At 40.9% G+C, this 27541-nt stretch overlaps 4 protein-coding genes across 9 annotated transcripts in view; 1 reads left to right on the plus strand and 3 right to left on the minus strand.

The window, feature by feature from the left end:
- Positions 1-12763, minus strand: part of ocrl (OCRL inositol polyphosphate-5-phosphatase) — an 18743-nt gene extending 5980 nt beyond the window's left edge. The window contains exons 1-19 of one of the 3 annotated variants that reach the window (XM_035649226.2): positions 12236-12763; positions 11618-11697; positions 9117-9208; positions 8187-8225; positions 7728-7841; positions 6296-6415; positions 5810-6050; positions 5300-5473; positions 5111-5212; positions 4886-5000; positions 4654-4770; positions 4123-4304; positions 3701-3812; positions 3204-3313; positions 2844-2979; positions 2582-2692; positions 2227-2392; positions 1650-1885; positions 883-906 (exon numbers count right to left, since the gene is read on the minus strand). In XM_035649226.2, coding sequence (XP_035505119.2) covers positions 883-906; positions 1650-1885; positions 2227-2392; positions 2582-2692; positions 2844-2979; positions 3204-3313; positions 3701-3812; positions 4123-4304; positions 4654-4770; positions 4886-5000; positions 5111-5212; positions 5300-5473; positions 5810-6050; positions 6296-6415; positions 7728-7841; positions 8187-8225; positions 9117-9208; positions 11618-11697; positions 12236-12277 — 2313 coding nt within the window. In that variant the 5' untranslated portion in view covers positions 12278-12763. Of the gene's footprint in view, positions 1-882; positions 907-1649; positions 1886-2226; positions 2393-2581; positions 2693-2843; positions 2980-3203; positions 3314-3700; positions 3813-4122; positions 4305-4653; positions 4771-4885; positions 5001-5110; positions 5213-5299; positions 5474-5809; positions 6051-6220; positions 6416-7727; positions 7842-8186; positions 8226-9116; positions 9209-11617; positions 11698-12235 lie in introns of all 3 variants that reach the window. The other 2 variants (XM_035649223.2, XM_035649225.2) reach the window with 2 other exon arrangements.
- Positions 12764-13314: 551 nt separating this feature from the next.
- si:ch73-335m24.2 (protein eva-1 homolog C) lies at positions 13315-18815 on the minus strand. 2 transcript variants are annotated; one of them, XM_035649227.2, is made up of 8 exons: positions 18554-18815; positions 17181-17386; positions 16924-17047; positions 16168-16320; positions 15783-15926; positions 15628-15699; positions 15430-15510; positions 13315-14876 (listed from the first exon to the last, which is right to left on the minus strand). In XM_035649227.2, exons 1-8 carry the CDS (start codon positions 18642-18644, stop codon positions 14491-14493), a joined length of 1257 nt encoding a protein of 418 aa, XP_035505120.1. In that variant the 5' UTR covers positions 18645-18815; the 3' UTR covers positions 13315-14490. The 2 variants fall into 2 exon arrangements, with proteins under 2 accessions (XP_035505120.1, XP_035505121.1); XM_035649228.2 differs by lacking the exon at positions 15430-15510 and having other exon boundaries at positions 18554-18813.
- A 2807-nt stretch (positions 18816-21622) lies between these two features.
- On the plus strand, positions 21623-25725 carry clic2 (chloride intracellular channel 2). Of its 3 annotated transcripts, none has more exons than XM_035649231.2 (7): positions 21623-21939; positions 22287-23007; positions 23096-23205; positions 23802-23927; positions 24042-24133; positions 24263-24444; positions 25030-25725. In XM_035649231.2, exons 2-7 carry the CDS (start codon positions 22753-22755, stop codon positions 25189-25191), a joined length of 927 nt encoding a protein of 308 aa, XP_035505124.1. In that variant the 5' UTR covers positions 21623-21939; positions 22287-22752; the 3' UTR covers positions 25192-25725. The 3 variants fall into 3 exon arrangements, with proteins under 3 accessions (XP_035505124.1, XP_035505123.1, XP_035505125.1); XM_035649230.2 differs by having other exon boundaries at positions 21628-21939; positions 24042-24142; XM_035649232.2 differs by lacking the exon at positions 22287-23007 and having other exon boundaries at positions 21636-21939; positions 24042-24142.
- On the minus strand, positions 25723-27541 carry urp1 (urotensin-related peptide 1). The gene is made up of 5 exons (XM_035649234.2): positions 27417-27541; positions 27062-27190; positions 26906-26937; positions 26288-26393; positions 25723-26103 (listed from the first exon to the last, which is right to left on the minus strand). The coding sequence occupies exons 1-5, from the start codon at positions 27517-27519 to the stop codon at positions 26072-26074; spliced, it is 402 nt and encodes a 133-aa protein (XP_035505127.1). The 5' UTR covers positions 27520-27541; the 3' UTR covers positions 25723-26071.

Genomic DNA, 27541 nt, shown 5'->3' on the forward strand with positions numbered 1-27541 from the left:
ATTCAGTTTTCAGATTAGCTTGTACAACTACATTTTATCAATCTGTAAACAGCATTAAAGATCCAGTGTGCATCCACTTTTTTTAAAGGATACACATTAATAGTTTAACAGTTTAGGAAATATGGTTACAGCGTAACTTACTCTGCAAGAATTAGAAGAGAGGTTTGATACCAAAGTAATGAGCTAGACCCAGGAGGTGCTTAGCAAAGCCAAGGCTAAAAACTAAAAGCAAATTTGTTAGCATGACTCTCTCAAATTTAAAAATACACCTACCAACAACACGTTCAAATTCATGAGTTGAAGTGGCAGCTTGTGCCAGAAAAAAAAAATGTATTTCCCTCGAAGCTTCCTGAGATATTACAAAAACATTGCACTTCCAAGATTGGATTTCTTGTCTCACTGGGGCCTGAAGCAGCTTTCGTTGTTTTAACACAGTGGGGTAGTTTTGGGAGAAACACCAGTTGGAGGTGTTGTAGGAATGACTGTTACATAGAGAACACGGCTCGTGGTTTCCCTCCGATTTCAGTCGTAAATTAGCCTAAATATCTCCCCAGCTCTTTCACCATACGCTATAACATTAAAACATAAAACTGGAATTCAACTAACTTGTCTTAACTGACGGAAAGCAAATAATTATATCCTACTAAATTTTCACTAATTGGACACCAGAATACTTCTACTGCAATATATGTATATCAATAAATTTAAAGTTACACATTAACAGGACATAGGCCACACTGGGGTTTTGCTGATGCCATGTCCTGACATGATTTATTCCAATAATAAGTAAAGTGTCATAAAGCAGACATTTGACCACACAAATCTTGGAACGAAGGTAATATTTACTAACCAATCGTTGATCAGTATCGTTAATATTTTTACCTTGTCCATGTAGCTGTCCTCTCCCTGAGCAAGAAGTCAGCCCACAACCACAGAGTTGGAAAGGAATAATGAAGGCAAGGAGAAGCGATGAAGGGAAACAAAAGAAGAAAGAACAAAGTAGATAGAAATAAAATGTGTAAGCACAGAATCAGAAGAGTAGACAGATTATGGATTGCTCTTGCATAAATCATTTGATCAAATACAACAAGCCAGTAGGAAAACGGGACAGTTAAGTAGAAAATAAAGGAGTACTGATTGATAGTTACACTATATTCCAATGCTAATTCAGATAAAGCAAAATAGCATTATGGAAGTGGACAGGAATGTTTATGTTGAGACCAGAGCAGTCTATTTAAATGAAACAGGCTAGAGTGGGTCTAACCTGAGTCAGTTTTCCCTGTCCTTTAGGAGTTCCCTTCCTATGTTTGAGCCACTTCCTCATTCCCTTGGTCCCTCATGCCCAGAAATATACAGGCTGAGACATTTTGTGCTCTCCACATATAGGCTCTGTATGACTGACTTTTACCCTAAAGGGAGTGGACAAATCCTTGCATGTCAAATTTCTCAAATATTCAGGTAGTGAAATGTGTTTCAGAGTGAGGAACCGCCATCGGATTAACCGCTCTGTGCAAAGGAAGGTTTATGTTGCACAATCAGGGTTTCAACTAATCTGAGGAAAATATACGCTTTTGTTCACTAATCCTATCACTTTAAATCAGTCTGGATGTATTTCTCATTTAATGGCTACTGGATTAGCGCTCCCTCACCAGGTCGATGAGTTTGGTGATGGGGATCTCTCGGATGGGCTTCTTCATGCGGCACAGAGTCTCCAGTGAGGTGCCAAAGCAGCTGGGCAGGTAGCGGCCAGATATGGTAATGAAGTAGTCCTTGCCACGGTCCAGATGGAGCACCAGAATGTCCTCTATGGCGTCCTCTCCAGAGTTCAGCAACGTGACAGAGTCTTTGCTGACGTACACCTCCAGAAAAATCTCCAGCGTTTCAGCTGTTCAGGAGGATAAATCAGATGTTCACAAAGAAACTTTCTGATAAGGGAAGATTATCAGAGGAGCAGCTGCCTCTGTTAATATCCTCTTTTCCTTACTAGTGCAAAATGAGGGGAATACTAACTTAGTTCACTGAGGAACCAGACTGTTAATGTGTTACTTTGCTATATTGTACATTAATAAAACTCCTATATGAGAACAAAACTTTCAGTGGCAAGCTACTCCCTTTTGCATTTCATCCCAAACAACTGAAATATAACATAATCATATGTTTAGAATTTGAGGAAACAAACCAAAGAACAATCAAAACAAAGGGATTTGTTAGGACAAAGGGACTTACTGGGCTCCAAGAATCCATCGCTCGGCTCAGCACGCAGCCATGGTTTGCAATATTGCGAGTCGTTGAGTTTTGGGATGAAGGCGAAGTGACAGGGGACCTGCCCGTCATTTGTTATGAGGAAGCGCTCCTTCTGAAGCTGTCGGAATTTCACAGTCTCAAATGTAAACTGTGGGACAAGGAAAAAGGAGAAACGTTAATAACAGATTCCCAGTAACTTCATCCTACACAATTTAAATCTCTGTCTCTTCTGATTTTCAATAAAAGTTTTAAAGTTTATTGTATATTCTAATGAGGAGGTAATATAAGACAGGCCGTCAGTATGACGAGCACACGTATGTGAAGATTACATTCTTACCTCTCTCCTGCTCAGAGTTACAGATGGAAGGAAATCATTCTCCATTCTGTCCATCGCTCGAACAATCTCCTCAAACACCTTTTTGTGTCGCTGCTCATTAACCACCTTCACCTGGTACACACACAAAACACAGTCTTACTTATTGATTTTTATGAATAAGAAAATATTCCTTATATCAAAGTCTTGCATATTGTGGAAATCAATGACAGAGCAACTTTTAACAACAGTTTCAATATTTTTTTTGACAACATAGCCTCATTACCCCGACAATGAAGAGGGCGCTGACGGGTTTGTGATCACTTGTTTGCAGCTCCATGTGACTTCGGTATTTGAGCTGCTTGACATCGTTGCCCCTCCAAAGGATTCTGTCACACCAAGCCGGGACACGGCACTTCCCACTGCAGGAAACAGTTGCAATTTCAGTGACAACGCTGCGGGTCAGACATCAGACTGACGAGCAGTACTGCTGACTCAGTGTTAGTGTAACGATAAGGCAGGAAGAGGCTTTCCAAAGAACAAAAAGTGAAACTGAGGACATGTTAGCAAAAGCAACACAAATCCTGGAGTGAGCGCTGTAGTTTAACTATTAGAAAAACAGATATAAAACAGGGATATGTTTTACCTTGAGTCCCATCGATCTGTTTTGGGGTCGTACTTGTATGTGGGAATGAAGTTAATCTCTCCCTCCATGAAGTCTGTGAAGGCTCTCTTTGTCTGCCTCTGAATGTTCAACTACACATGAAAAGTGACAACATTGTCAAGTGTAAGTTGCTGAAAGAATCGTCACAAAATCCTAAATTACTGTCACAATAAACAGAGTAATTCTGATAGTGTTTCCCCAATATGTTGGCTTTTCGTCTTATCGAGAAATATTAAAAGATCAATGTTGGGCTTAACCGTCACATCAGAGAATTTCATAACTAAAATATAGATGACTTATAAAGACAAGTATGTATTACATCTGCAAATTTGCAGCTACACTAGTTAGACCATAACAGCTTCACTCAAGTGCATAATTCTCCAATTTGATTTCAGACTGACTGGATTCAAGGAAAAATATTCAACAAAAAAAACAGCTGCGGAACACAGAAAACAAACTGAGCTGGATAACAGATTGACCTGATCAACTTCCTGAAGCTTCTTTAGATCATTCTGAGCGATGAGCTGTTTGACGTCGGCAGCATCGTACATGAACAGACGATAATTCAAATCCCCGAGCCAGATTACCACACTGGAACACAAAGAGAGACAGAGATAGATTAGAGGAGCAGAATAACACCAACAACTTTGTAGTTGATATAATTATCCTCACAAACATTAAAATCATGTCAAAGAGAGATTTATTGAATTCATTGAATTCATATTATCTGTATGTTTAAAAAATAAAACTAAAAAACAATATAAACCAAAGGATTTCAGTTAAGCTCGCTCTGAGAAAATAAATGATGACACAAACATAACCAATGAGTGTAAAAATCAGACTTTGCACATGAATCCAGAGCCATGTTCTCACTCTGGACATCAACAACAGAGGAACTCACTCATGCTTGACGATACCGAGAGGGGGGTGTTCCAGTAGGTGGAAGGTCATGCGGGCACATATGTCTTTATAGTCCTGGTTGCGACGCTCAAAGTCTTCCACGTGTGCTGCTAGATGAGAGTTTACAATGCAGAAACTAGTGTTGTGGAAAACAAACCTAACTGCCACACCTCCTTTGTTCCCCTTGGGAAAAAAAGAAAAGAAAAGAACAATCAGGCTCTGATTTTGACATCTAAATAATGTCATCAGAAAAAAAAATCAGGAGATGATTTGGTGCAAAATGATTTTTGAATTCGGCTACGGAGAAGAAATGATTACAGATGGACCGACAAACGGTTTGTTAATTAACAGGATCTCCAAAAGCTTACTGTGATATTTAAAAAAAAAATTGTGATTCATGTTTGGTGCAGCTCTAGATCTGTCTTCAGATACAGCATTTTTAACAGATTAAAATTTCTTAACACACTTATCCAATGCTTTCTGTTATTATATGTTTTTTAAAGCAGTTTATCTACCATAAAAAAGAGCAAACCATTTTCCCCATGATTCCAGTCCCCACATGCTCTGCAGCCACTTCTTTAATGTGATTTTTGTGAGTCTTTTTGACAAAGACCACAAGCATCATCCCAACAAGTCGTATGATCCGAACCTGTAAGGATTAAAAAAAGAAAAAGTTAGGGCCTTTACAACATATGTTCTGAACTACTAACATGAAAACAATCAATAGGACCAGACCTGATTGTCCCACTAAGGATCCTACCCACCCTCTTGTACTTGGCTTTTGGATGCAAACTTCTTTCCACAGCTTCCACCCACAGCTGCTCCTTGGACGAGTCCATGTAGAAAAAAGCTTCAGTGCTCAGGTCCAATTCTTGAAAACTAAATACATAAACCAAGTCACCATGTTGATCATTATTAAATCAAGAATAGAAGACAGCTTCGTACAACTTTATGGTCAGAAAACGGGTGTATGATTAACTGCTACTGACCCCAGAGCATAAATATCCGGGGGTTCTGTGTCACAGGAGAGCCACGGCTCAAGGCTGTTGTCTGGAGACTGGCCGTTCACGTTCCACGTACCCGTGAAAAACCTAAGACACACAGTGAATCAATTCCCCTGCTTCATTATCATTTAAATACAAAATCATGAATTAAAAGAATAAATATGCTCCTCTAACCTAAAGGTTTGCATGTCGACATATTCATTCTCCTTCTTCCCCAGGCGGTGTTTGATGAGGTATTCTCTCTGTCCCGCCTGGCTGGAGAACATGGTCTGTCTCATGCTGTTGGTGGTGGGGCTCTCACACCAAGATGGTGGCCGGTCCACACGGTCAAACCCTGACCTAAAACTACTGGAATGAAGAAAAAAAAAAAAGTATTATTTAACACCACCAAATATTTCACTTTGGGACACAGATCCTCCTGGACAGTGGTGACAGTGGCTCCAGAAAGTATTCAGAACCCTTCCCTTTTTGCACACTTTATCATGTTGAAGAATGAAATAAAGATAAAAGTGCCATTTTCCCATCAATCTACACTCAATAAGCCATAATGTCAAAGTGGAAATATGTTTTAGACATTCACAAAGGGGGTCTGAATTCTCTACATGAAATCTAAACTATTTGAACCGATTTTAAAATATATTTGCAATGAATTACGAGTTACTTATTTTCGACGAGTTAACTTACTCTGGTTTGGTGTTGGTGATAAAGGTGTTCTCTTTGGACACGGCTCTCTCTTTAGGGACCGGTGCAGGAGGCAGAGGATTGGATGGGGTGTAAGAGGCTTTGCGAGGAGGTAGTGGGGGAAGAGGAGGAGGCTCCCTAGAGGCAACCATGCGATTCTGGTTGTTCTTCTTTTCCTCCACTTTGAGAGCGTGGTTAAAGCTGTCTTCAAAGCCAAAGTCTGAGGCAAGCAACTGAGCTGGAACTTTGGAAACAGCAAGTTTAAAAATTCAATATAGCACCAATAGAAAATAATTAAGAAAAAATGATAACTGGAATAGTTATTTTTTGGGCTTTGTTTCTACAGCAGCTATAATTTATGCATCTTACAGTTTTTATTTTTCCAAATTTTAACACTGTCTATCCATATATTACCTGTCTTAGTCTGATTTGTTGTTGTGCTGTTGTTGTGGTTGGAAGGCAGTGTAGTGGCAGGTTTGGATGGGTTACCTCCAGATCCCACAGAGTTTGCAGTCTTGGTTATTCTCTGCGGTGGGATGGGGACCGGACCTCTCGCAGTCGTTGGGGCAAGGGGCTCCATTGCGTTTGGTTTTGTGAGTTTGGATTCAACTGAGAAGATGAAACAGTATTGTCAGAACGAAGCGCACAACGATGCAGCTTCAGACCAAGCCTCAAGCGGAAATAACATCTTAAGCTGTGTAAATGAATAATAAATGGTGCGGCAGTTTCATAACGCTATCATAAAGTTAAAATTAATTATGAAACTTTAAACTTTACTTAGGTAAATTCACATCCTGTTTCCCTTTCTCAATATCAATTTGATCTCCGATATAAATGAGCCAACACCTAGAAGAGCTAGGGTGTTATTACAGGAAGTAGAGTCCAGCTAACAACATTATTTATTCAAGGATGCTACAGAATCAGATTTCCAGGGGATATCTTCCCCCTCTTAAAATCTCTCTTAAATTCAGGGCTTGTCCTGTCTTATTATCTGAATTCAGGCTGCCTGTCTTTCATGTGCTGAAAGTCTCTCTCCTGGAAATATCTAAATAAAAGAAGCCACCCCTTTGGTATTCTGCAAAATATTTACCAAAAACTGACAATGAGCCAGTCAACCTTAATTAACCCTAGCATTACCGATTCTTATGAAACCAGGCATGGCTCGAGTTGATCGTTCCATCCTGATGATCTAAATTTTTTCTCTGTGAAAGCTTTGCTTGCATGAGGAGTTATTAAAAGCTACTCCGCAACCATCCCAAACTCCTCATTGTCACACTATGACCAAGGTGATTAGTAAGAATTTACACTGATGTGACATGTTTAATTCACAGTGTAATTACTTTCACCAGTAATTTTCTAATGTGCAAGTTGAGTTTTCATATGCATCTGCACAGAAGTATAATATTTCTCTCACCAAACCAGCTACTACGTCTTACCTTTGAAGATTTGTCATGATAAGTTGTGCTTTGATCTGACCATGTCCCTACGTAGGCCCGTAACTTTGCTCTTCTTCATTTCACACAGATTATGTCCTAGTTCTTTTCATCAACTAATTTGAAATGTTTTGAGAGGGAAATTCCAGCTACTTTTCAGGAATTTTATACACTGGACTCCCTGCCGCATTGAATCATTTTGATAGAGAGGAAAAGTTATGAAAGTCCACTCATTCTTTTCAAGAGTATCAGTTACACAGATAAGGCAAATAAAGGCATGGCTCCATTCACAGAGGGAGACTGGCACATTAACATTGTGGATCACATTTCAAAATCAGCAGCCAAATAAGACTTTCCACCAATGTGGCAGGAATACAGAGGAAATCAGCCAGTGGTGTAACCCACCCCCTGTAAATAAATGTTACATGAGTGATTACATAATTAATCATCCATCCACTTTGGCCTATTGAAAGACGGTGGCGTCTTACCTTGCTGCTGAGCACTCTTCACCTGGGCCAAGAAAGTCTGAGTGCGATCATCGTCCTGCAGTTCCAACAGCAGCTCTGGGGCTTTTTCGCCTTTAATTCGTACCCTAACAAAGGCTGGAGACGGAAACAGAAGACATGCACATGTTAAGCACCTTCAGACTTTGCAAACACATTAGAAACACTGACTGTCTAGAAAACAAAGCGAAAGTGATTTAACAGTGAACAAATTCAGCATTCTTTCAGTGCCCTGGCAACTCAGGACCTGCCTCTGTGACTAAATAAAGAGAATGAACTGAAAGCATGCTCTAAAAATGTAGTATGCTTGAATAGGGGCTTTCTTGCAATGAATGCCAATTTTATTTGTCCTCTTGAATGAAGAACCAAAACAGAATCTGTCTGACCACATGACACAATGCTGAAAGGAATTATTTAACATGAAGTGAGGTAAGGAGTACTTACAATCTACTGAGAAGTCAATGAGTAGAGCTTCTTCAGCTTCTGAAATGAAAAGAAAATGAAAAAACAATGAGCGCTTAAGCAGCGCCTATGCAGTTCAAGGGTCTGTTTGCGGCAGTAAACCAGAGGTGTTATAAAATATTCAAACTGGCTCTAGTTGTCACGTGACGACTTTTAAATATTGTCTTCCAAGTGCAAAAGAAATGCTCCCTGTACTTTTACTTTAACACCACTGTGCTGTGACCCCAAATAAGAAGTAAAACTAGTGCACAGGGGTAAAGAATGTGAGGTGCAGAGCCACAGAACAGAACTCATCTCTCAGAAGAAAACACAGAGATGAAGAATAGTTCTCAGCAGCTTACGACTACATATATCTTTAACATTTGATTTACTGAGCATACCTTAAACTGTTTATACCGTAAGTGTTTCTCTTACCATTGATTATCTTGGTTAAAAATTTCTGTAAATATTCGGTATAATTTCAGCACACAACTCAACAAAATATATCCTAAGTCCAGTTGGTTTTAGACATTTAAATGCAGAAAAGTAACATGTATTCTTAAGTGCAATCAAAGATTCCCAACACTTTTGAATATACCAAAGATGGATAGATGTTGATCACAAATGTCTGTAAGTCAGACAAAAACATCTTTTTTTTTTTCTTCTTTTTTTTGTTGACATACACAATCTGGCCTCAGTAGCGAGGATGCTAGCAGCTCTGCTGTTAATCAGGAAGACAGGCTGTAACCCCTTTGACTGACAGAGTGGAAATACTCTAAAGACCGATTTGGAAAAGTTACGTGGCAACGTAGATAGTAAAATCAACGCTTAATTCAACTCCACACAATCTCTGCACTCAGATCGTGATCAAATTGACCAAATTTGATCACCGATGCCATTTTGATATTGAGGACAAGGAAAAAGATCACATACCTCGTAAAATCTCAAAGTTACCGTTGATGGGAATTGACAGCTGAGCAACTGGTCGAGACACGACAGCATCAGGAGTGGCCAAAACACCCAATCTGGATGAGAACAGCATAGACTCTCACTTAACATCGACTCTGAGATGTTTTAAAATCATTTAAGACTATGAAAACGATGATGATCATCTAAAAACACGAAGAAAGACAGACAGGCTGCAGTGAGTTCTCTTTTTGCCTCATTACAGCACATACATGCTCTTGCAATTAAAACTTTGTGTTTCATGCAGAGCACAAAATAACTGAATGCTTATATGTGTTAAAAGGATAAGATAATATCAAGTGATTAAAATGTGAATTTCAGAAATCTTGCACATGCACACATGCAAAAGTCTCCTTTAGTTGAATTAGCAGTTGAGTTACTGTTGTTGCGTAGGGAAACATTGGCACAAGATGAACTAACATGCTAAATGAACTTAAAAGTCCACAGTAGGAACATGAAGCACAATGAGAGGAGCTCTGCTTTGAGTTATTAAAGAGTCAGTAGTTTCAACTCTGTGAGTAAGCGTAGGCAAGATCATATTTCACTCTCTAACAATGGCTGACTAACTACCAGGGTCCAAGCAGCACACTGGGCACTGCCCACACCTTCCGTCCATTCCACAGATTACTCTTGAGAGGAAGATGATTCAGCATTGCTGCAATAAATGTGTCAGAGGGACTCAGTTACCCAGAATCAACAAGGGCCCTTCTGATGCTGCAAGCTACACGACGACCAACGACAGAGAACATGGACAAAATAAGTGACATTTCTTAGAAAACAGCAGCCCTGAATTAAATCTAAACTCATGATGTCCAGCTTTAACTGAGAATGTCAGGCCTTGGACTTGATAGTTATTTTTGAGGTTACTATTTATAACTCTTTGAACCTCTGTGAGCTACTTTATTTCACCGTTATCATAACTGCAAAGTCTGCGCACCTATAATAGATGCCAAACAAAGGAAAGACTGCACAGGCAAAGATGACTGGCAATCGCGAGCACATCCTCACCAACACCGACTAGAAGATGCATAATAATCTTCAACAGTACAATTATACAAGCTTACGTTAAACACTGGCAGTTATACTGTCAGATTTGCATTAGTTTTACTGCAGGACTGTCGTATTATAATGTTCTTCTTCCATTACTTTGTTCACCCTGTGGTAAAAGTGTCTTACATTTCAGTCACCTTTCACTTTCATAGGTTGACAGATGATACGTTATAATACCTGTAGAGCACCAACCGAAACCTTGATCGCACCCGGTTTACATACGTTTTCCTGGTGTGAACTGCTCCTGGGTTTAGTGTGTGTGGCTTCAAAACAGTTGGCTGAGCATGAAGCTTGTGTGCCCATGTGAATCTCATTACAGTCCAGGAATAAGTGGAGGAACGGGTCGTGAGCTGGCTACTGCTGGGACTAATTGCTTTCTCCCTCAAATGGCCAGTAAGCGGTTTTATAGCAATATATGTTTTGGAAAAATCAGCAAATATTTCCTCACCATCCACTAGCTGTCACTTTTGAGTGTGCAACTCAGCGGTGTGCCTAGTGGTACATCGGGACATCAACAAAGAGCTTTCTCCAGAATCGCTTACTGCCCCTTTAAGCTAGTGAATGCCACAACCTGCCACAACCTGCCACAACCGACGCTGGTGATTTAAACCAGGCACTGGTGTCACCCACAACCTCCTCTTTAATAAAAATAGAAATAAATGCTAGGGCTGACAAGAGAACAGCATGGTCCCGACTGAGAGGAAATATGATTGGGCAGCAGGGTTGATCCAACACTGAACCAAATCAATACAACTCCACGGTCAGCCCGCAGCTAACCCTCTGACCTCTGAAGAGTATATCATCAAATAATTACTTTCAAAACACACGCGTCACTTCAAAACATTGTGAAAATAACAGGCAGCATCTGCTTCAGGTCATCGGGTGTTGTGTCTGGATCACACCTTCGTCAAACTGAACCTGAAGCAGTCCATGCTTTTTCGGATGAGACGTGAAACGTCCTCAAGAACAACCTCACCGTGGTGCACTGCATCTTGGTGAAAGTCAATTTCCATATTGAAAAACAACATTTCAGTCTGATCTAAAGAGGCAGCAGGGCAATTTTACTAAGGAACTTCCCAAAGAAGGAGATGATGCACCACAGCCAGCGACTAACTTCGAACCCCACACACACACACACACACACACACACACACACACACACACACACACACACACACACACACACACACACACACACACACACACACACACACACACACACACACACACACACAGAGCTGTCAAGAAAAGATGGATTTCAGAATAGAGCATTGGGCTACGAGAAGCTGACGCTGCAGGCGAACATCTCAAAGTGTTCAGAGGAATCATGTGACATCTCACTGACTTATTAACCTACAGCCTGGCAACAAACAAAGAAATGACACACATGTTCAGTCCCCAGGTTCTCTGATACTTACATAAACTCTCCACTGCGCTCAATGAGAGACAGTAGTCTGGGCTCCTTCTGGCCACACCTCAGCTCCTGAACTCTCACAGTGTGAGGAGCAGCACAATCAAGGAATCATTGTGACTGAGGATGACAAAGCTGCTCCGGACACATCACAGGCATTGAGACAAAGGGGCCTCGCTGTCAGATTAGGAGTTAGTACGAGTGGGGTTAGTGAGTGACTGACGATCTCTGTGAGGAAGAAGCCATGCTCATTGGAAAGTAGGAGGCAGGTCGATGTGACAGGAGAGAGGAAGCAGGTAATGTAGCTGTAGTTCGATTAGATGATGGATGAGGTTATTCTGAGCAGCACCAGGCGGGTCGAGTTGATGGAACCGGTCATGGTGGCATGGTGAGCAGTGAGGTGAACCAGACAGAGGTGACAGCAGCTATACAACAACCAGACTGGTAATCTCGGAAGTTAGCTTCTAAAGCACAGTTCACGTTCACACGTCTTGCTGTCAAGTAAATTTCAAGTTAGCCGCGTTGCTAACGCTGACTGGCGGCTAGCAACAAGCTAACAGAGGCAAACACACAATAAAAAAATGAGGTCGTAACTTCGTTTTTTTAATTTATTTTTAAAGGATATTGCCAAGCACTCCTCCTCGCTCATCCCCAGAGGCGTGTCCATCCTTACCAGTGAGAAATACACAGCAGTCTATCCGCGACTTTTCTGTTGGTTCCGTCCAGGCGACACGGGCAGAGAAAGTTAAATCCCCACCCGGTGCGGCGGAGGCCCTTTCCGGTGTGACAGTCGTTCCGCGGTCGGCTGCTAATGCGTGTTAGCCTGTTAGCCAGCTGTTGTTGTGGCTGGGTGGTGTCACAGATCTCCAACGGAGCCGAGAAGTCGAGATACCCCGGTGAGTGTGCGCGCCATTCGGTCAGACAGTTTCGAGTGGCCGCCCTCTCGTGTGTCCCGCTCGGTGTCAGGGAACAGGCTGCTCGGACTACATAGCTGTCAGTGCGGCGGCGGGTCGAGCGCCGCAGGGAGTGAACGAGAGACGGCTCGCTGTGTGGATTTCCTCAGTCCCTCTCCCTGCCCAGTTATGTGGCTTCATCACGTTCGCGTTCAACGGCGGTTGTGCAGGAGGGACACAGCGACAGCGCCACCGCCCGTCTCGGAGTGTGGCCCACAGACTGGCTGCAGCCAGAGCCGTCCAATGAGCGTCGCGACCACGGAAGTGCGAAACGCAGACTTCACATAGTCCCCGGAAGTTCTTGGCGCGCAATTCGAATCCATTACTCAGAGCGACAGAACTGCGATTTTGGTTAATAGTAGTCAATAATTGTATCGATTTACAATATAGCTGACTGACACGCCTATGTAGTTACTCTATGTAGTTAGTCAGTACGTTTTTTTAAAATCATAAATAAATCATAATCCACTAAAATGCTTTATTGCGCATGTTGATTTGATTCAGATGTGTTGATAATATACAACCTGATTACTTAAACGTCTCACCCTTCACAAGTGCAACACAGACGACACCATTCTGCTGCTACTCTAATGCACTGCTGCTCACTTCCGGGAACTATTGAGAGGCTCCATGATCCGCCATTGCTGGGGGAAAAAAAAGTTGTTGCGACTCTCATTAGACGGCTCTGGCTGCATCGTCTCAGGCCTGTTCCCACAAATAGATACCAACAAACAACAACAGCAACATGAGGTAAATTCATGATTTTTTATTTTGCTCATAATCCAACCTAACGCGCACATTTTAAGATTACCCTGCTGCCATTATATCTACCACAGATATGTGCTGCCCTAATCTAACACAGTTGTTTAGTGGTGAAAGAAGTATTAAGTTTTCCTTAGGTGAAATAGACCGCACTGTAGAAATGCTAATTGAATTGTAAGTTATTTTCACAATTTAATAGTATGTTTCACAGATCTGAAACTGTGGTTATGTTGTCCAGATGTGAGAGGGGGCTTTGGATGAAGGTTTCAGCTATAAAAGAGTACATTTAAGTCAAAGTAAAAGTGCTGAATTATATTCCACCACTGGTTCGCTGATCCTTTACTCAAATAAAGCTACCAATATACCAATGCAATGTGGTATGGGCCACCATACTTTTATAGAACTTTAACACTGCAGAGCTGGTTTTCCAATGAGTACATTTTTTAAATTTCCTCTTAGATCTACGTACAGAAGTTAGATTTAACTTTTTCTACATGAAATGCTGTTGACATCTTACAGAGGCTGTTGGGCAAGATGAAGTATTTCCCAGTCCAGATAATTTCCCTTGTGTTACACGGAGCTTTAATTCTTTAACATTCTAGTTACTAAACATTAAACAGAGTCATTGTATCCTGCAAGTCCCACCTCACATGAAGAATTGTATTAGTTAGTATGACTTACATCGCAAATAACTACATTTAGTTGCCACTTTACTGGATACTACTGTACAATTTAATGCAGCCCAATAAAACATCAATGCCATAATATCTCTCTTTACAAGGCACATTGTGTTCAGTTCAAATATGAGCTTAGTGCTAAAACATAGGTCACAGAGTGTAAACTCTCTACTGTCCTCACCATTTATACATCCTACATCCAAGGAGATAACCTTTGACCTTTTAAACATTAAAATTGCATTTCTTTAATTAATGTTCATCATTTTAAAGAACAATTAATCTGATGCTATTCCTATGAATGATTAACCCCTAGTGTGTTAGGACTTTGTGTGTTTGAATCATAATCTTTTATGACATTCTATGAACAACAGAACTTGGATAAAGAGGCACATTGAAGTTAATTCAAAAGTGAAACAAATGTTTGTGTATAATGTCTGTCTGCAACAGAAGCAGAATGTGCTGTAAGCTTTACTAATACATGACTTCTGTCAGTTATTGTAGGTTTTGATCTTGTGAATGGCATAAGGGCTGGAGTCTCTATGTGGCCAAATGTCTCCGTTGGGCAGATCCCTCGTCTGTTCCACCCCAAGATCAACCATCTCTACTGTCAGCGTGGAGGGGCTGAAGATGTCTGCCGCGCGGTGGGATTGTGTGAGTCGACAGAAGGACGACGTGTCTGAGATCTCGTCATCGTAGAGGTCTTCCATTAGCTCCTTGCTCTGTCTGCGAGAGGCTTTCAGCTCATCCTTAAGGTCAGAAACCAGATCTTTGACGTCTCTCACTAGTGTGGAGCGTATACCAAACAGGCAGAGCAGGAAAACCAGACCAGCACAGATGCCAGAGACAAAGTACAGAGCCACTTTCTCTGGTAGATCTGGAAGAGAGCAAGAGAGGAGCATGGGTCAAATTAACTGCATTGTTCACAGTTGTTTCCCATTGTATTTTACAGGTTAAGTTCAACTCTATAGTTCGGTTCTGTAGGAAAACTAACCTTGTGTTATCCTCCACATAAAATTGTCTAAATCCTTTCTGAAGCAACAATCCACATTGACCCTTCTTGACAAACATTATACAGAAATTGTACAAAACAGGAAGCCTGAGGTGCTCATTTTATTTTCTAAAATTAAAAAAGTCTATATTAAATTTGAAATCAGGTTTTTGATTACATTACCAGGCTATGATGTTGTAACTTCGAAAAAAAAAAAGCTTACTTTGAACACTTACATGTCTTTAGCATCTTGTGCAGTTTGATTTTAATATTGTAATAAACTGTGATTCAATAGAAAGGAAAGAAAAAATTGTAGTTCACCAAAAGTATTTATGGGCAACATAATGTGCAAACACACGCTTAGAGTATAATATACAGCAATAATAAGAACTGTACATCCAGCCCATAGCCTGAGGTCTACAGGCATCCTTGCACATACCCCATATTTTTTCAATGATCTCCAGAGAGTTGGTAAAGAGCACATTTTGAGGCCTGTAGGTGGGGCCAGTGTACCATCCACCTGCAGGTGAAAGGGGTCTGGGCTCAGACCATAGACTGTATATAAAAAAGCTCAGACACCAGTCAAACTCATGCTGCATGCTCTAAAACCTGGAAGCATGCAGTCTCTCTCTCTCACCGTGTGTGTAGTCCGAAATCAAGAAAGGATCTGTTGACCCTCGACCCACGTCTTCCAGAAGATACTGGGGGACTAAAGAGGAAATGAGAGACTTTTACAGATTGCTGCAGAGAGTATCGCCTCAGTCACAATAAGTAACATTGTCTGTCACTCACCACAAGTGAAGGACACCCGCAGGTGTTTCCTGGTGCCGGAGAAACAGGGGTCCCCAAAAGTTTGAGTATCGGCCAGGACTGAACAGCTCGCTCTACCATGACACCTGCGTGACACCTTCCTCAGAGCCAAAGGTGACAGACACTCTGTAATCAATCAAGATGGCTGAATCAATAATTAGAATGCAGAAATAAGTGTAATATTGTAATTATATCTCACTATTATTGAGAAAAATACAGTTTTACTTATATAGGTACCAGGGAATTCATATTTAATGCAAAGTTTAGCAAAGCTTTTGTGATTGTACACTAATGGATGATTAGGGCACATTTATTGACATTTGTTCCACTGTGTGGCCGCTAGATGATGTTTGAGCCTGTTTCAGACCCATGTCAGCGTGTGATCCAGGTTCCTGAGGACAGTAAGGACTTCCGTGCAGAAGGTGTCCAAACGTGGCAGAGTAGATGGCGAGGACAGTCTCGTTTTTACACATCAGCCTGAGACGCTCATTTTCACACACCAGTCTTGTGCGATGGTGCTCTAACAAATGACAAAATGACAGAGGTTTACCAGTAAGGGCATACTGAAGCATTTAAAGCAGAAAAAACAACATTTGCATGTTTTGGTTATTAATTTACTAGTAAGAATATGTTGTTTGTGTGCTTCTTTTCAGGCAGCATAGCATTTGTTGCAATAAATCAAACGGTTGACACGCTGTGGTAATTCCAGCACAGTGGACCTCATGTCTACTTGAATCACTGTCATAGTTGTTTTTGCTATTGCAGTTGGGTTGTATGTGTGTACATCACTACGTGATATCTGGTACATTCGTACAGTATCTATATTCTTTGTGAGGCCCCATAATAAGTAAATATCCTGACTTTGAAAGACACTGTCAGATAAACTTTGCAACACCTTTTTTGAAGGCTTAAACTTTGTCAGACTATATCCAAGGTCAAAAATGAACTTGCATGCAGACATGCAGTAATAGAGGTAAACATGCAAAAACATTTTGTTAGAGTATTATTGATTAAGCAACATAAATAAGACATAAATCCTCACATCGAAGTGTTGGCACCATGTTCACTAGTATTTTGGTGATGTTGTTGCCTAATGTTTAATATTAGCAGGTCAGTGGCCTACCTGGTCTGCACTTGTAGGAGACTAGGAGGTACTTGCTGGTGAGTGGGCAAGGGTCCTGTCCAAACACTGGACTGAAGACAGGAATGTGACATGAGCGCCGATCCTGACACTCTGACAGCACCTTCTGTAAAGGACGGGAAAACGTGCTGACTACTGTTACCTGCAGCATCAGTCACTCGTGAAAGCATTTTGGGAAGGCAGAGTGCTTTACTAAAGCAAAGACTGAATTCACATTCATCTCACTCGACTTTCTGTACCTCAATAGCAACCGCCGAGGTGCATTCTGTGTCCTCCTGCACAGTTGCATTTGTGTTTGCAGTGGGGCATAAATGCCGATTAGGAACACGTCGTCCATAGAAAGCTGACAGGACTGCCACGGACGTCCTGGAGGGACACTCGATGGCGAGCGTGCCTCCTTCACATGCATGAGCCGTGTGGTTCTTCAGAATGCTGTGAAGATAATCTAAAAGAGAACATAAGATGATGCTAATTTGACTTCATGTGTCTGATTGCTGAATATTATCTTATAACTTTATAACTGGTCAAAAGTTTTAGAACACCCCCGTTTTTATTTATTTTTTTAAAATTGGAGGCTGGTTGTGAACAGGTGGGAAAATCCAATAGAGAACCAAGTGAATAGTCAACAGTTTGATGCTAGGTAAAACAAAAGCTGACGTCTAATCTCAAACACACTGTTGTTATATGTGTGACTCACACATGCAAATTTAATTATATGGATAAGTAGAACTCCTCTTTGACTTACGTCCCTGATGCAACAACAGTTTCATCTGATTTATTACGAACAAGGCAATTTTAAGTATAAATGACAGGTAGACGCAGTTATTATTTTTATAATGTATGAAATAATAATGCATAATTTAGAGGTCCTTCATTGTTCATAGCGCTTTTTTTAGTCCTTGCAGCTCAGTCCTGGTTTTCACTGGGTGGTGTCTCAGTCAATGGGTGTAGCTGTCCGAGACATTATTTGGACTATGACCATGCATAAAAACATGCACAACAATGAAACAGACACTCAAATAAGTCTCCCCTCCCATGTGTACTTCCTGTAATGGCCCCCCACCCCCCACCCCCGTGCGTGTGTGCGTGTGCGTGTTTCTGTGTGTGCAGTTTACCGCTTTGCATAGCAGACAGTACCAGGCGCTCACCCACAATGAACTATTATTAGGCCCCTGAGAGCCAGCAGCCACACAGGGTCAGATGGAGAGATACACTGCAGTGCACGCAATAGTGGTGTCGGAGACAAAAGCTACCTGTGGCTTTGAATGAATATATAATTTGTTACCATGATATTATCAGACAGTCCAAACAGCAAAATAGCTCAATATCCGAACCCAGCTGAACTGTAGACTATTTATCACTGAGGGAGTATCTCTTTCTGTTCTGTGATGATCTAAGTTCAGGACCCGCTCAGCGGCCTCTTCACCCTGATTCTGGTCCGTCAGCTTGAGCTGCACCGGCTGTTTTTCGAAGCAGGATGTGCAGTTAATGTTGAATGTCTTTGTGAAGCTCCCTTTTACAAAGTTAATACAACTGAAAAGTAGCCTGTCAGCATTTCTTACTTTCTCTATATCAAAAGCAGTTATTGACGTCAAAAACAAAAAGCACTTACGAGAGAAATCAGGAGCCGCGTGTGCGGCGTGTCGAGCCAGAAGGAGCGGCAGGAGACACAAAGACCAACCGAAACTCCATGGTACTGTCATTGTGCATATCCTGCATGGCAGATCCCCTGGGTTTTGTTGTAATGAGTTGTTGTGCAGTCGTTGACTGCATGGGAGACGGCGATCAGTAGGTCAATGGTGCCATTGTGTTTACAAGACACAGCCTCCGTTAGCAATGAGAGAAAAAAAAATCACAGTTGACTGGCCAGAGCTGACAACTAAGATCAAGTGCTGCTTCGGTTGAGCTTAGGATGATGTTATACAGTATGTGTTCAGATGCTAATAGACATGCATCTTCTATTTAATTTGTAAGTTCCATTGAATATAAAAGAAAATATTTTGTAATGCACAGTTGTTGTGAGAGGTTGTGTAGTTGTGGCAGCAATATGTTTATTTAAAAAGCAACATTTTAATAGACCTTCGTCGGGCATTAAACTCTCAATATGAAACAGCAAAATCTTTGCACGAGACAGCTTGGAGGGAATAAGCTTAGCTTAGCATGAAGATGGGAGACAGAGGAAACAGATACCCTCGCTCTTTCCTAAATTTCCAAAACGGCATTTACGAACACCTCAGAAGCAGATCAACACATTTTATATTGGTGGTTTTTTTTGGCGGGTTTAATTGGACAGAGAGAAATGTTAAATGTGGTCATTTTCAAAGATTGTTTAATGTCAAGGAAGAAACATCGAAGGAATGAATGACGGTTGAATGTAACTGTTTCGGTCCCTGGGTTATGGTACCCAGCTCTGGCTAGTCAAGTCACGGTGCGCAACTTGACCTTAAACTACCAGGTTGTGTGTGTGTGTGTGTGTGTGTGTGTGTGTGTGTGTGTGTGTGTGTGTGTGTGTGTGTGTGTGTGTGTGTGTGTGTGTGTGTGTGTGTGTGTGTGTGTGTGTGTGTGTGTGTGTGTGTGTGTGTGTGTGTGTGTGTGTGTGTGTGTGTGTGTGTGTGTGTGTGTGTGTGTGTGTGTGTGTGTGTGTGTACTGGCATAATCAAGACTCATTGTCATGGAGTTGTCAACAGTGAAGGCCCTGTTTATGGAGATAAGGCACTTTTTTCCAGGAGGTCACTTCCAGCAGCTGTGTGTGGCCACTGGAGATATGTGTATCTCTATCCATGAGCCTGGGCTTTCCTATCTTTATTGTCTGTAGAAGAGGAAGTTAAAGACCAGTCATGTCACACGATTTCCAGGAATACTCAGGATATCTGAGCTCTCTGTAATGCCAGAATCTAGAGGTTTCAGTTTACTACCAAGGCTGTGATTTTAACCTCCATTTCCCTTTTACACATCCCCTCTTTCTCAACACTGTTGTCATACCAACCAAACACTGACACATAATACACGTGAAATCATTCACCGTCACTGAGCTCAGGACCTTATCAGTGATTGCAGCCACTTGAGATGGTGAATCAAAATTGATTTCTGAATAACAGCGCAGTCATTTATCACACGCTCAAAGAAACACTCCCTCCCCGGCAGTTGGGTGGACGTGATGATGTAGGCCGATGATTTGAAGGGAGAAGCTTACGTTTTAATCTTGTGCGTAAGTAAGATTGACACTCCCACCATATACTCCAGTGAAATTCCATTTACCTCCCATTGGAAGTGTCAATAAAGCGACTTATTATTCATTAAAACGGTCTGCTCTGGCTGTCCGACTGGAGGAGGGGTTGTGCCAACATGTGGGAAGGGAGATTTTTGTTGGGAAATCTTGGGCCACCTCCTTGACTTTGTACATATTTAAAAGGGCAAAGGTGGATGTTTTTCTCTTCAGCCGTCTCTGCCTGTTATATTTCATATTATGGCGTGTTATTCATCAAATTTCCAGGATTTGTTTGGAATTTCAATGTGATGGGTTTGATTTTCATCCTCCTTCTCAGTGATTTAAACTCCCCATATCCTCTTGCGATAAATGAGGCAAGAGCCTGGCACAGAGTCTAGATTCTTCTCAAGTAGTTTGTTAAATTCCTTGTAATGCGTTGTTGGTCATGTTTCTTGAGGGAAGTCTAAACCACAGTGTGGGGATTTCACCATAAAATTTCCCCTCTCCTATTTACTGTAAGTGATACCATATTTTAAAAAGAGCCAATACAGAAGTGAGCACTTGATCCCCAAGTCTCTGATGGCATATGGTCACGACAGCAAACACATTCAACTAATTTCTCAAAATAATATGATAGTTCGAAAGAATAAGGACAAGTAGACCTCCTCTATAAGTGCAGTGTACATTTAGCAAAATATGCACTACACTCTATAATGGGAATGGAAAAAAATGGTTCATTTATTTAAGTCATTTAAGTTTCTTTATGCATTAAGGCAAATGCAAAAGAAACAAACAGGCACAGAAAACAAAAATATTGTAGTATAAATCAAACTGATTGTAAAATTCTTGTTTTGCTAACTAGTACGACTGATACTGTTCTAAAGTTCAGTTTCACTTGAACTGTGAAATGTGTTAATATTTACTGTGCCGTTTACAGAAAAATGTGTATATACTGTATATTGTATTAGAAATTTGTATATATATATATATATATATATATATATATATATATATATATATATATATATATATATATATATATAACTTATATACAGTGTATATATATATTACTTTTAAATTGTATGTTTAGGTATTTCTTAACATTCCTTTAGCCAAAGCAAATGTATTGTGCTTAATTAAGTCACACCGATGTGAGACTGACAGCTGCTTTTCTGGAACTATATTAGATCAGGTGTTGCTGCTTCCATTTCCCAGTGTCCCTCAGGACACAGTGGGTGCTTTGTATTCACTACAGACCTCCTGTGGAAAGTGTTCCTCTATTATTCCTTCCCTATCTAACAGTGTTGGAATGTGGGTTGACGCGAATGAAATTTGCATATTTTGAGCCACATGTCGTTATCTATTGCAAAATGCAGAAGGAGCTACTATTTTAAGCTCTGTCCTCATAGATGTTGGCTCGTGGTATATAAGAGCGTGCACCCCGCCCATTCCCCTGGATCCTCCCTCTCCTCTGACTCGCAAAGTATGCTCAGTGCGATAGCCTTTAAGGAGCCCTCAGACAAAACACAAGCAGCTGTGAGGTGTCACACTCTCTCTTGACATCCACGACTATAAAGGCTCTTGAAACCAAAGCAGCTTTTGTCCAGGGGCACTAATCATCAGTTACCTCCTCAGCTCTGCGGATATTTCAGGGGCACAAAACCACTGACTTAAGGACAAGCTTTGACTGGAGCGAGGACTTGGAAATTAAAAGAAGGTCTTTTATTTGAAATAAGATGGCACTTCGGCAGAACTCTGACAAGGAGCCGAGCATTGAGTTGTTCATCAAGGTCAGTTATTTCTTTTTTGTAATTCATGAATGAGTCAACTGTGACATGTGAGACAAAAGCCAACAACACCTGAATTCACTGCCGAAAGAAGTGTCATCCGAGTGCTGCTCAGATGACACTGTTACATTCACTGTTATCAAAGAGAAAATACATTATTTTTAAAAGGAGTCGCAGAAGGTTTCGTTTTTCACTCATCAGTATTGTAAAAGGACGTTGCTGTAACAGCAGCATCAATCAGAGGCCAACTCTCATTTTGATGGGTGTCGTCTCCACAGATACCACATGCTACAGATGTTGAAGTGTTTGTTTTCCTGCTGAAGGTCACAGCGTGTTATTTTTTTTATCAGTGACTTCTGGCCACCGAGAGACAGTCCACCTTATCACCACACACCCAGAAGGAGCGAGGAACATGCAGGGTGACTGGCCCCAAAGCCTGGAGCAGGCGCACCCACTTTTACTTAAGCAAACATTTACATAGTCATCTAAGAAGTCACGTAGTTAGCCATCATGCTTATTTGTCATAATTATTTAATAATATCCAGATACTTAGAATACACTGGGATCTTTTTCTTTTCAATGCTCTGAACACAAGTGTGTTTTAGTTGATGGTGCAAGGTCAAGTGAAGCTCAAAAACGAAACATAGACCATACACGATGTCTCTGTGTCAGTATACCATTCAACATTCAGTCATTGAAAGGAAAAGTTTCACATTGTGGGAATTTCATCACTTCCTTGCTGAGAGTTGGATGGGATGAGAAGATCCTCCAAATTTGAAACCAAAGCCAGAAGCCCTATTAGCTTAGCTTAGCATAATGACTGGAAAGAAGGGGAAACGGTTAGCCTGGCTCTGTCTGAGGATGGAAAAATTCACGTATGAACACATTCCTGAAAACCTTGTGTGGATTAAACATAAAAAGGAGACTGTGTGCACAATGGCACATGGAGGAGTGGACAATCGCACATGTGAGCGTCCGTTGATTTCCGCCACAACACAATGCTCGCTTTTCCCCAACACGGAGGAAACTGCCTTTAAATATCCGAGACACGCCTCTCACTCGCTCATTGAGGTATTGTACTTGCAGGAGCATTTGTGGCTCATTTCGATCGGAAAAATAAGTGTATTGACGTTACTTCTTTTTTTCCTGTGCTTCTCAGGCAGGACATGATGGTGAGAACGTGGGGAACTGCCCCTTCTGCCAAAGGCTCTTCATGGTTCTGTGGCTGAAAGGAGTGAAGTTTACAGTGACCACTGTTGACATGAGGAAGTAAGCACCCCTCCTCTGCCACAAACACTTCCTGAGCATCTGGCTGTGGGGACTTTCACACTCAGAAATCTATTAAGAAGCAAATGAGAGAGAAATTGAGAAGTGTTTTTTTCTTCTTGTTTTTTCAGTAATCCAAACTACTTCTTACTTGTCAATTGGTGTGTTCGCTCTCTCTCTCACAGAGGTGAGAGGGAGGAGCCTGTAAACCCCAAATGTACAAAGAGCTCTGTGTTGCCTTTCAGACAAACACCCTCCTTTAATATAGCCTTTATTGTGTGAATTTCCCAGGGTCATTACTGTTGAGCAAATAGGATCAGGAAACTTTGAAAGGATGCTGATAATTGAATGATTCAGAACACACACACACACACACACACACACACAGTGGTTCTCTGAAATAGCCAGCCACTCCCAGTGCTGTGTTTTTCCAACTAAACAGCGAATGTTGTAAAATCCTTTATTTGATTCTGACAACCTCGATAACCACCAGGCTCTCTGTTTTGACGGGCTCGATAAAAGTCTGATTGTATGAACACATGTATAACCAAGTCAATTCCTCTCCCTCCTGAACCACCTTCTTCTGTCCATCTTTCCAGGAAGCCAGAAGAGCTTAAGGACCTGGCCCCGGGGACGAACCCTCCCTTCCTCCTCTACAACGGCACCCTCAAAACAGACTTCATCAAGATCGAGGAGTTTCTTGAACAAACACTGGCCCCTCCCAGGTATTGCTGCGCTTAATCATTATACAAATATTAATGAAGTGTGAATTTGCCGATGGCTTATTCTCATTGCATATGTTTACTCCCAGGCTTAGTCTTTCTCTTCCCCCCACGCAGGTATCCTCATCTCAGCCCGCTGAACAAAGAGTCCTTTGACGTGGGCGCTGACATTTTTGCAAAGTTCTCAGCTTTCATCAAGAACAGCCAAGGTAACGCAGGTAAGACCTAATTATTACTATATGGGAAATAGAAAATAAAACTCAGGCAGACGAATAGGTTGACAGCAAAGATGGACTAAAAACATGTTTCGACCCGTCTCTGTGTTTCTGATTCTCCAGTCCACGAAAAGAATCTGATGCGGGAGTTTAAACGCCTGGACAATTACCTGATCTCCCCCCTCCCTGAGGAAATTGACCACAACTCAAGAGAAACCATGACCATCTCCAAGAGGCAGTTCCTGGATGGTGACCGCCTCACCTTAGCTGACTGCAACCTGCTGCCCAAACTGCACGTTATCAGGGTGAGACGCCTTATCAGTAGTGTTATCATTTTGGGTCTTTGGGGTAATCTCTGGAATACTGTAGTGTTTTAGGGTATTTTTTGTTCTACTATTTCATAGAGTTGAGTTTTCCTGTGGAAAATGTCACCAATCTGGACAGAAATGCTTGACTCTTTGGAGGCCATGTACTTAAATACTCTACTTAAATATAATCATGAGCTATTTGGTCCTTTAGACCTCTTCCCCACTACATTTCAGAGGGAAATATTATACTTCCTACTCCCCTTGTTATATTTCAGATTTCCATAGCCCCTTTTACACAGCTTGATCTAGTTTGTCATGTTGCTCCTTCATACCATCGCCATTCGGTATGGATGTTACCAGCACAGAATGGGGGGTATATTCTGCCAAATGCCGTCAGTGGAGATTACAGAGCCGGAGCAATGTCTCTGTAAAGAGGAGAGCCAACAGGGCAGGATAGGACCTACATATGGGCACTTTAAATAAATGATCTGAGTACTTCTCTGTCTGAACTCAATGCACCTGCATGATGCACTCTTTGTTTCTCGTAATGCTTCATTTTGATCTTCGTTTCATTTATTTCAGGTTGCTGCCAAGAAGTACTGCGACTTTGACATTCCTGCCCAGTTCACAGGTGTGTGGCGATACCTTCAAAATGCCAACGAGAGAGAGGAGTTCAAACAGACTTGTCCGGCCGACATCGAAATTGAAAAGGCTTACTTCACCGTGGCCAACCAGAGGAAATGAACTTTTCATTTTCTGTAATTCATGTCCTGTTTTTTCCCACCAAGTGAAACCATGCTTGATGATCTGTAGAGGGCGCTACAACTTCCAAGAATAAACCGTGGCAATGAATCAGACACGTTTCCACCTTGAAAAGCTTGCCTTTTTGTTGTAGTAAGACATGGAGACATGCTGAAGCAAAATGTTTTATTGGTTGTATGTATTGAATATTCATCCATATTCGCTCACAGATAATTGGTATTTTTATGCCACATTGAAAAGGCCAAATGTGCAATTGACTGTTTATGTAATATAGCAGGATTTTTTTGTTTATAGTGTAAATATAAATATTTTCAATGCTTTTAAAGATCAGAACACCCTTATTGAAATATATATGATTGTGCGAGGTTGAGCAGGATGTTCACAAACAGTTCATATTTATGTAAAACATGAAATACACTTCTGTATTGTACTCTGCACAATTACAGATTGGTATGATCGAATTGTATTTGAATTGTCTCACTGTCATAATGATTAAAAAACACAGTTTCCTAATCATCATTTGTCATATTCTTGATTTTTGTGTTTGTGATAAGTGCTATAATGAATTTTGAATTTCAGTATCCTTCTTTAGGTCTTACACAATATATATTATGAACATCTTTACCTTTACATATCAAAACCAAAAACAGGTGCATAAACATAAATAAGACTTCAGATATTCAAGTTTATTTTCAGCCACAAGAAAAGACCATTTTACAACTTCAAAAATATATTTTTTGTTGATCCAGTTTAGGCGATGAATAATATGCTTGGTGCGAAACAAAAAGGGCGATGGAGAGTGGGGGCATTTTTCGTCCAGGCCTTGCCAAAATCTCACCAAATGTCCTGCCGCTGCTGTGCTCTAGTTGGTCACGCAGTATTTCCAGAAACACGCTGTAAGGACATCAGAGTGTTAGTTAGTTAGTTAGGAACAAAGCTGAAATTATTTGATATGTTTATCTATACACTGTCTATTGCATGGCTGTTATCCTTGAAGAGTAATCCTTCCTCTGTTGCTTTTGTCCTTAAAGTGTTTTTTCTCCTAATATTTGTCTTTATCCAGGTCAAGGTCACTCACCTCTTTTGTTTGTTTTTGGCAAGTTCTGCTCTGATCTGAGAAAAGAATGAGAGCGAAGTTTGTCGGCCGCTGCCAACTTCAAAACAGCTTCCTTGAGATCCGCGACCTGAAAATAAGACAGAGACATTTGTGGATGAATGGAGAGATCAGAAAATAATGTTAGTCTCTTTTCATTGACTTCCTGTTTATATCAGAATTGATTTTAAGGTTTTACTTTCAAAGCACAGTCTGGTTCCATCGGTGAGCTTTTGTGCCCATATGTACCTGAAGTCAACGAAACCTTAACTCCTACCATCCAACAGATCTAGACCAAAAGCTGAAACAGATGTGTTTATAGAGGATAATAAAATAATAAACTTTATTTGTAACTTTTCAAGACAGTTACAGGTGAAATAATTAAATTGATGAAACATTTTCAAAACTAATGAAAAATAAATGAAGACATGAATAAAAGGCTTTTTGTTTTTAGATAATATATATGAGAAGATATTCAAAAGTTTTAACTGATTCTGCTACAGCCTTGTTTTTTTTTCCGGGAGGCGCATTGTAATTTTACTTTGGAAAGTGCTATGGTATTTGACATATAGTGCTGTATTAGGTGCATATTTTCAGCCTTACCATGTTCGCAAACTTATCCTGTTGTGCTGAGTCTTTATTCCATGAAGGGAAAATGAAATAAGAGTTGAAACATCATTATTTTATAAACCGTATTTGACTCATTTGTCAATGTACGGCAAATATCTTTGTATTATTATTTTTCTCTATTATTCATACCTTTATTCCAGGAGTCTCTGCCTCCGTTGCGCTGCATCAACAGGGGATACATATTGTTGACCTCTCTCTGCTCCCCTTCAGCAGCGTTGGGCCCGTCCTCAACCTCTGATACGAATTTCTGAATGAAATCTGTTCGTAATACAACAACATCCTCTCATTATTCTGTCATTAGAGCATCAATATCCCTGCAGTGAGTTTGGCAGAAAATCTGAGAAAATTGTCTTTTGGATTTGATCCACAACTTGGAGGACAAAAATAAAGAGTAAGTCAGAAGAGAATCAAATCAGATGTTCAGAGTAAGTTAAATATCTCAATGTTGCTCAAGAGGCCGGTTAAAAAAGAAGAAAACAATTACCTGCCTGTGGCTCCAGGTTGGTATCCGGGTACAGAGGTAGAGCATGTGTCCGTCTTGCAGAACAAATCACAGCGACGAGGTAAAACAACGCTAGAGAAAGCATGGTGCTTCTGTCTTCGGATGTC

Source organism: Scophthalmus maximus, chromosome 9 (genome assembly GCF_022379125.1).
Source record: "Scophthalmus maximus strain ysfricsl-2021 chromosome 9, ASM2237912v1, whole genome shotgun sequence".
Classification (NCBI taxonomy): Eukaryota; Metazoa; Chordata; class Actinopteri; order Pleuronectiformes; family Scophthalmidae; genus Scophthalmus; species Scophthalmus maximus.

Bases quoted from the DNA above. Each gene is read 5' to 3' on its own strand.
- urp1 (XM_035649234.2), bottom strand. From the start codon at position 27,519: ATGCTTTCTCTAGCGTTGTTTTACCTCGTCGCTGTGATTTGTTCTGCA. The intron at 27,191-27,416 runs GTAATTGTTTTC...TATTACGAACAG, and splicing joins CAACCTGGAGCCACAGGCAG to ATTTCATTCAGAAATTCGTA. The intron at 26,394-26,905 runs GTAAGGCTGAAA...TCTTATTTTCAG, and splicing joins AGGATAAGTTTGCGAACATG to GTCGCGGATCTCAAGGAAGC.
- clic2 (XM_035649230.2), top strand. From the start codon at position 22,753: ATGACTGGAAAGAAGGGGAAACGGTTAGCCTGGCTCTGTCTGAGGATG. The intron at 23,206-23,801 runs GTAAGCACCCCT...CCATCTTTCCAG, and splicing joins ACCACTGTTGACATGAGGAA to GAAGCCAGAAGAGCTTAAGG. The intron at 24,445-25,029 runs GTGAGACGCCTT...CATTTATTTCAG, and splicing joins CCAAACTGCACGTTATCAGG to GTTGCTGCCAAGAAGTACTG.
- si:ch73-335m24.2 (XM_035649227.2), bottom strand. From the start codon at position 18,644: ATGACAGTACCATGGAGTTTCGGTTGGTCTTTGTGTCTCCTGCCGCTC. The intron at 15,927-16,167 runs GTCTGAAACAGG...GATTGATTACAG, and splicing joins TGGATCACACGCTGACATGG to AGTGTCTGTCACCTTTGGCT. The intron at 15,700-15,782 runs GTGAGTGACAGA...TTTCCTCTTTAG, and splicing joins GCGGGTGTCCTTCACTTGTG to TCCCCCAGTATCTTCTGGAA.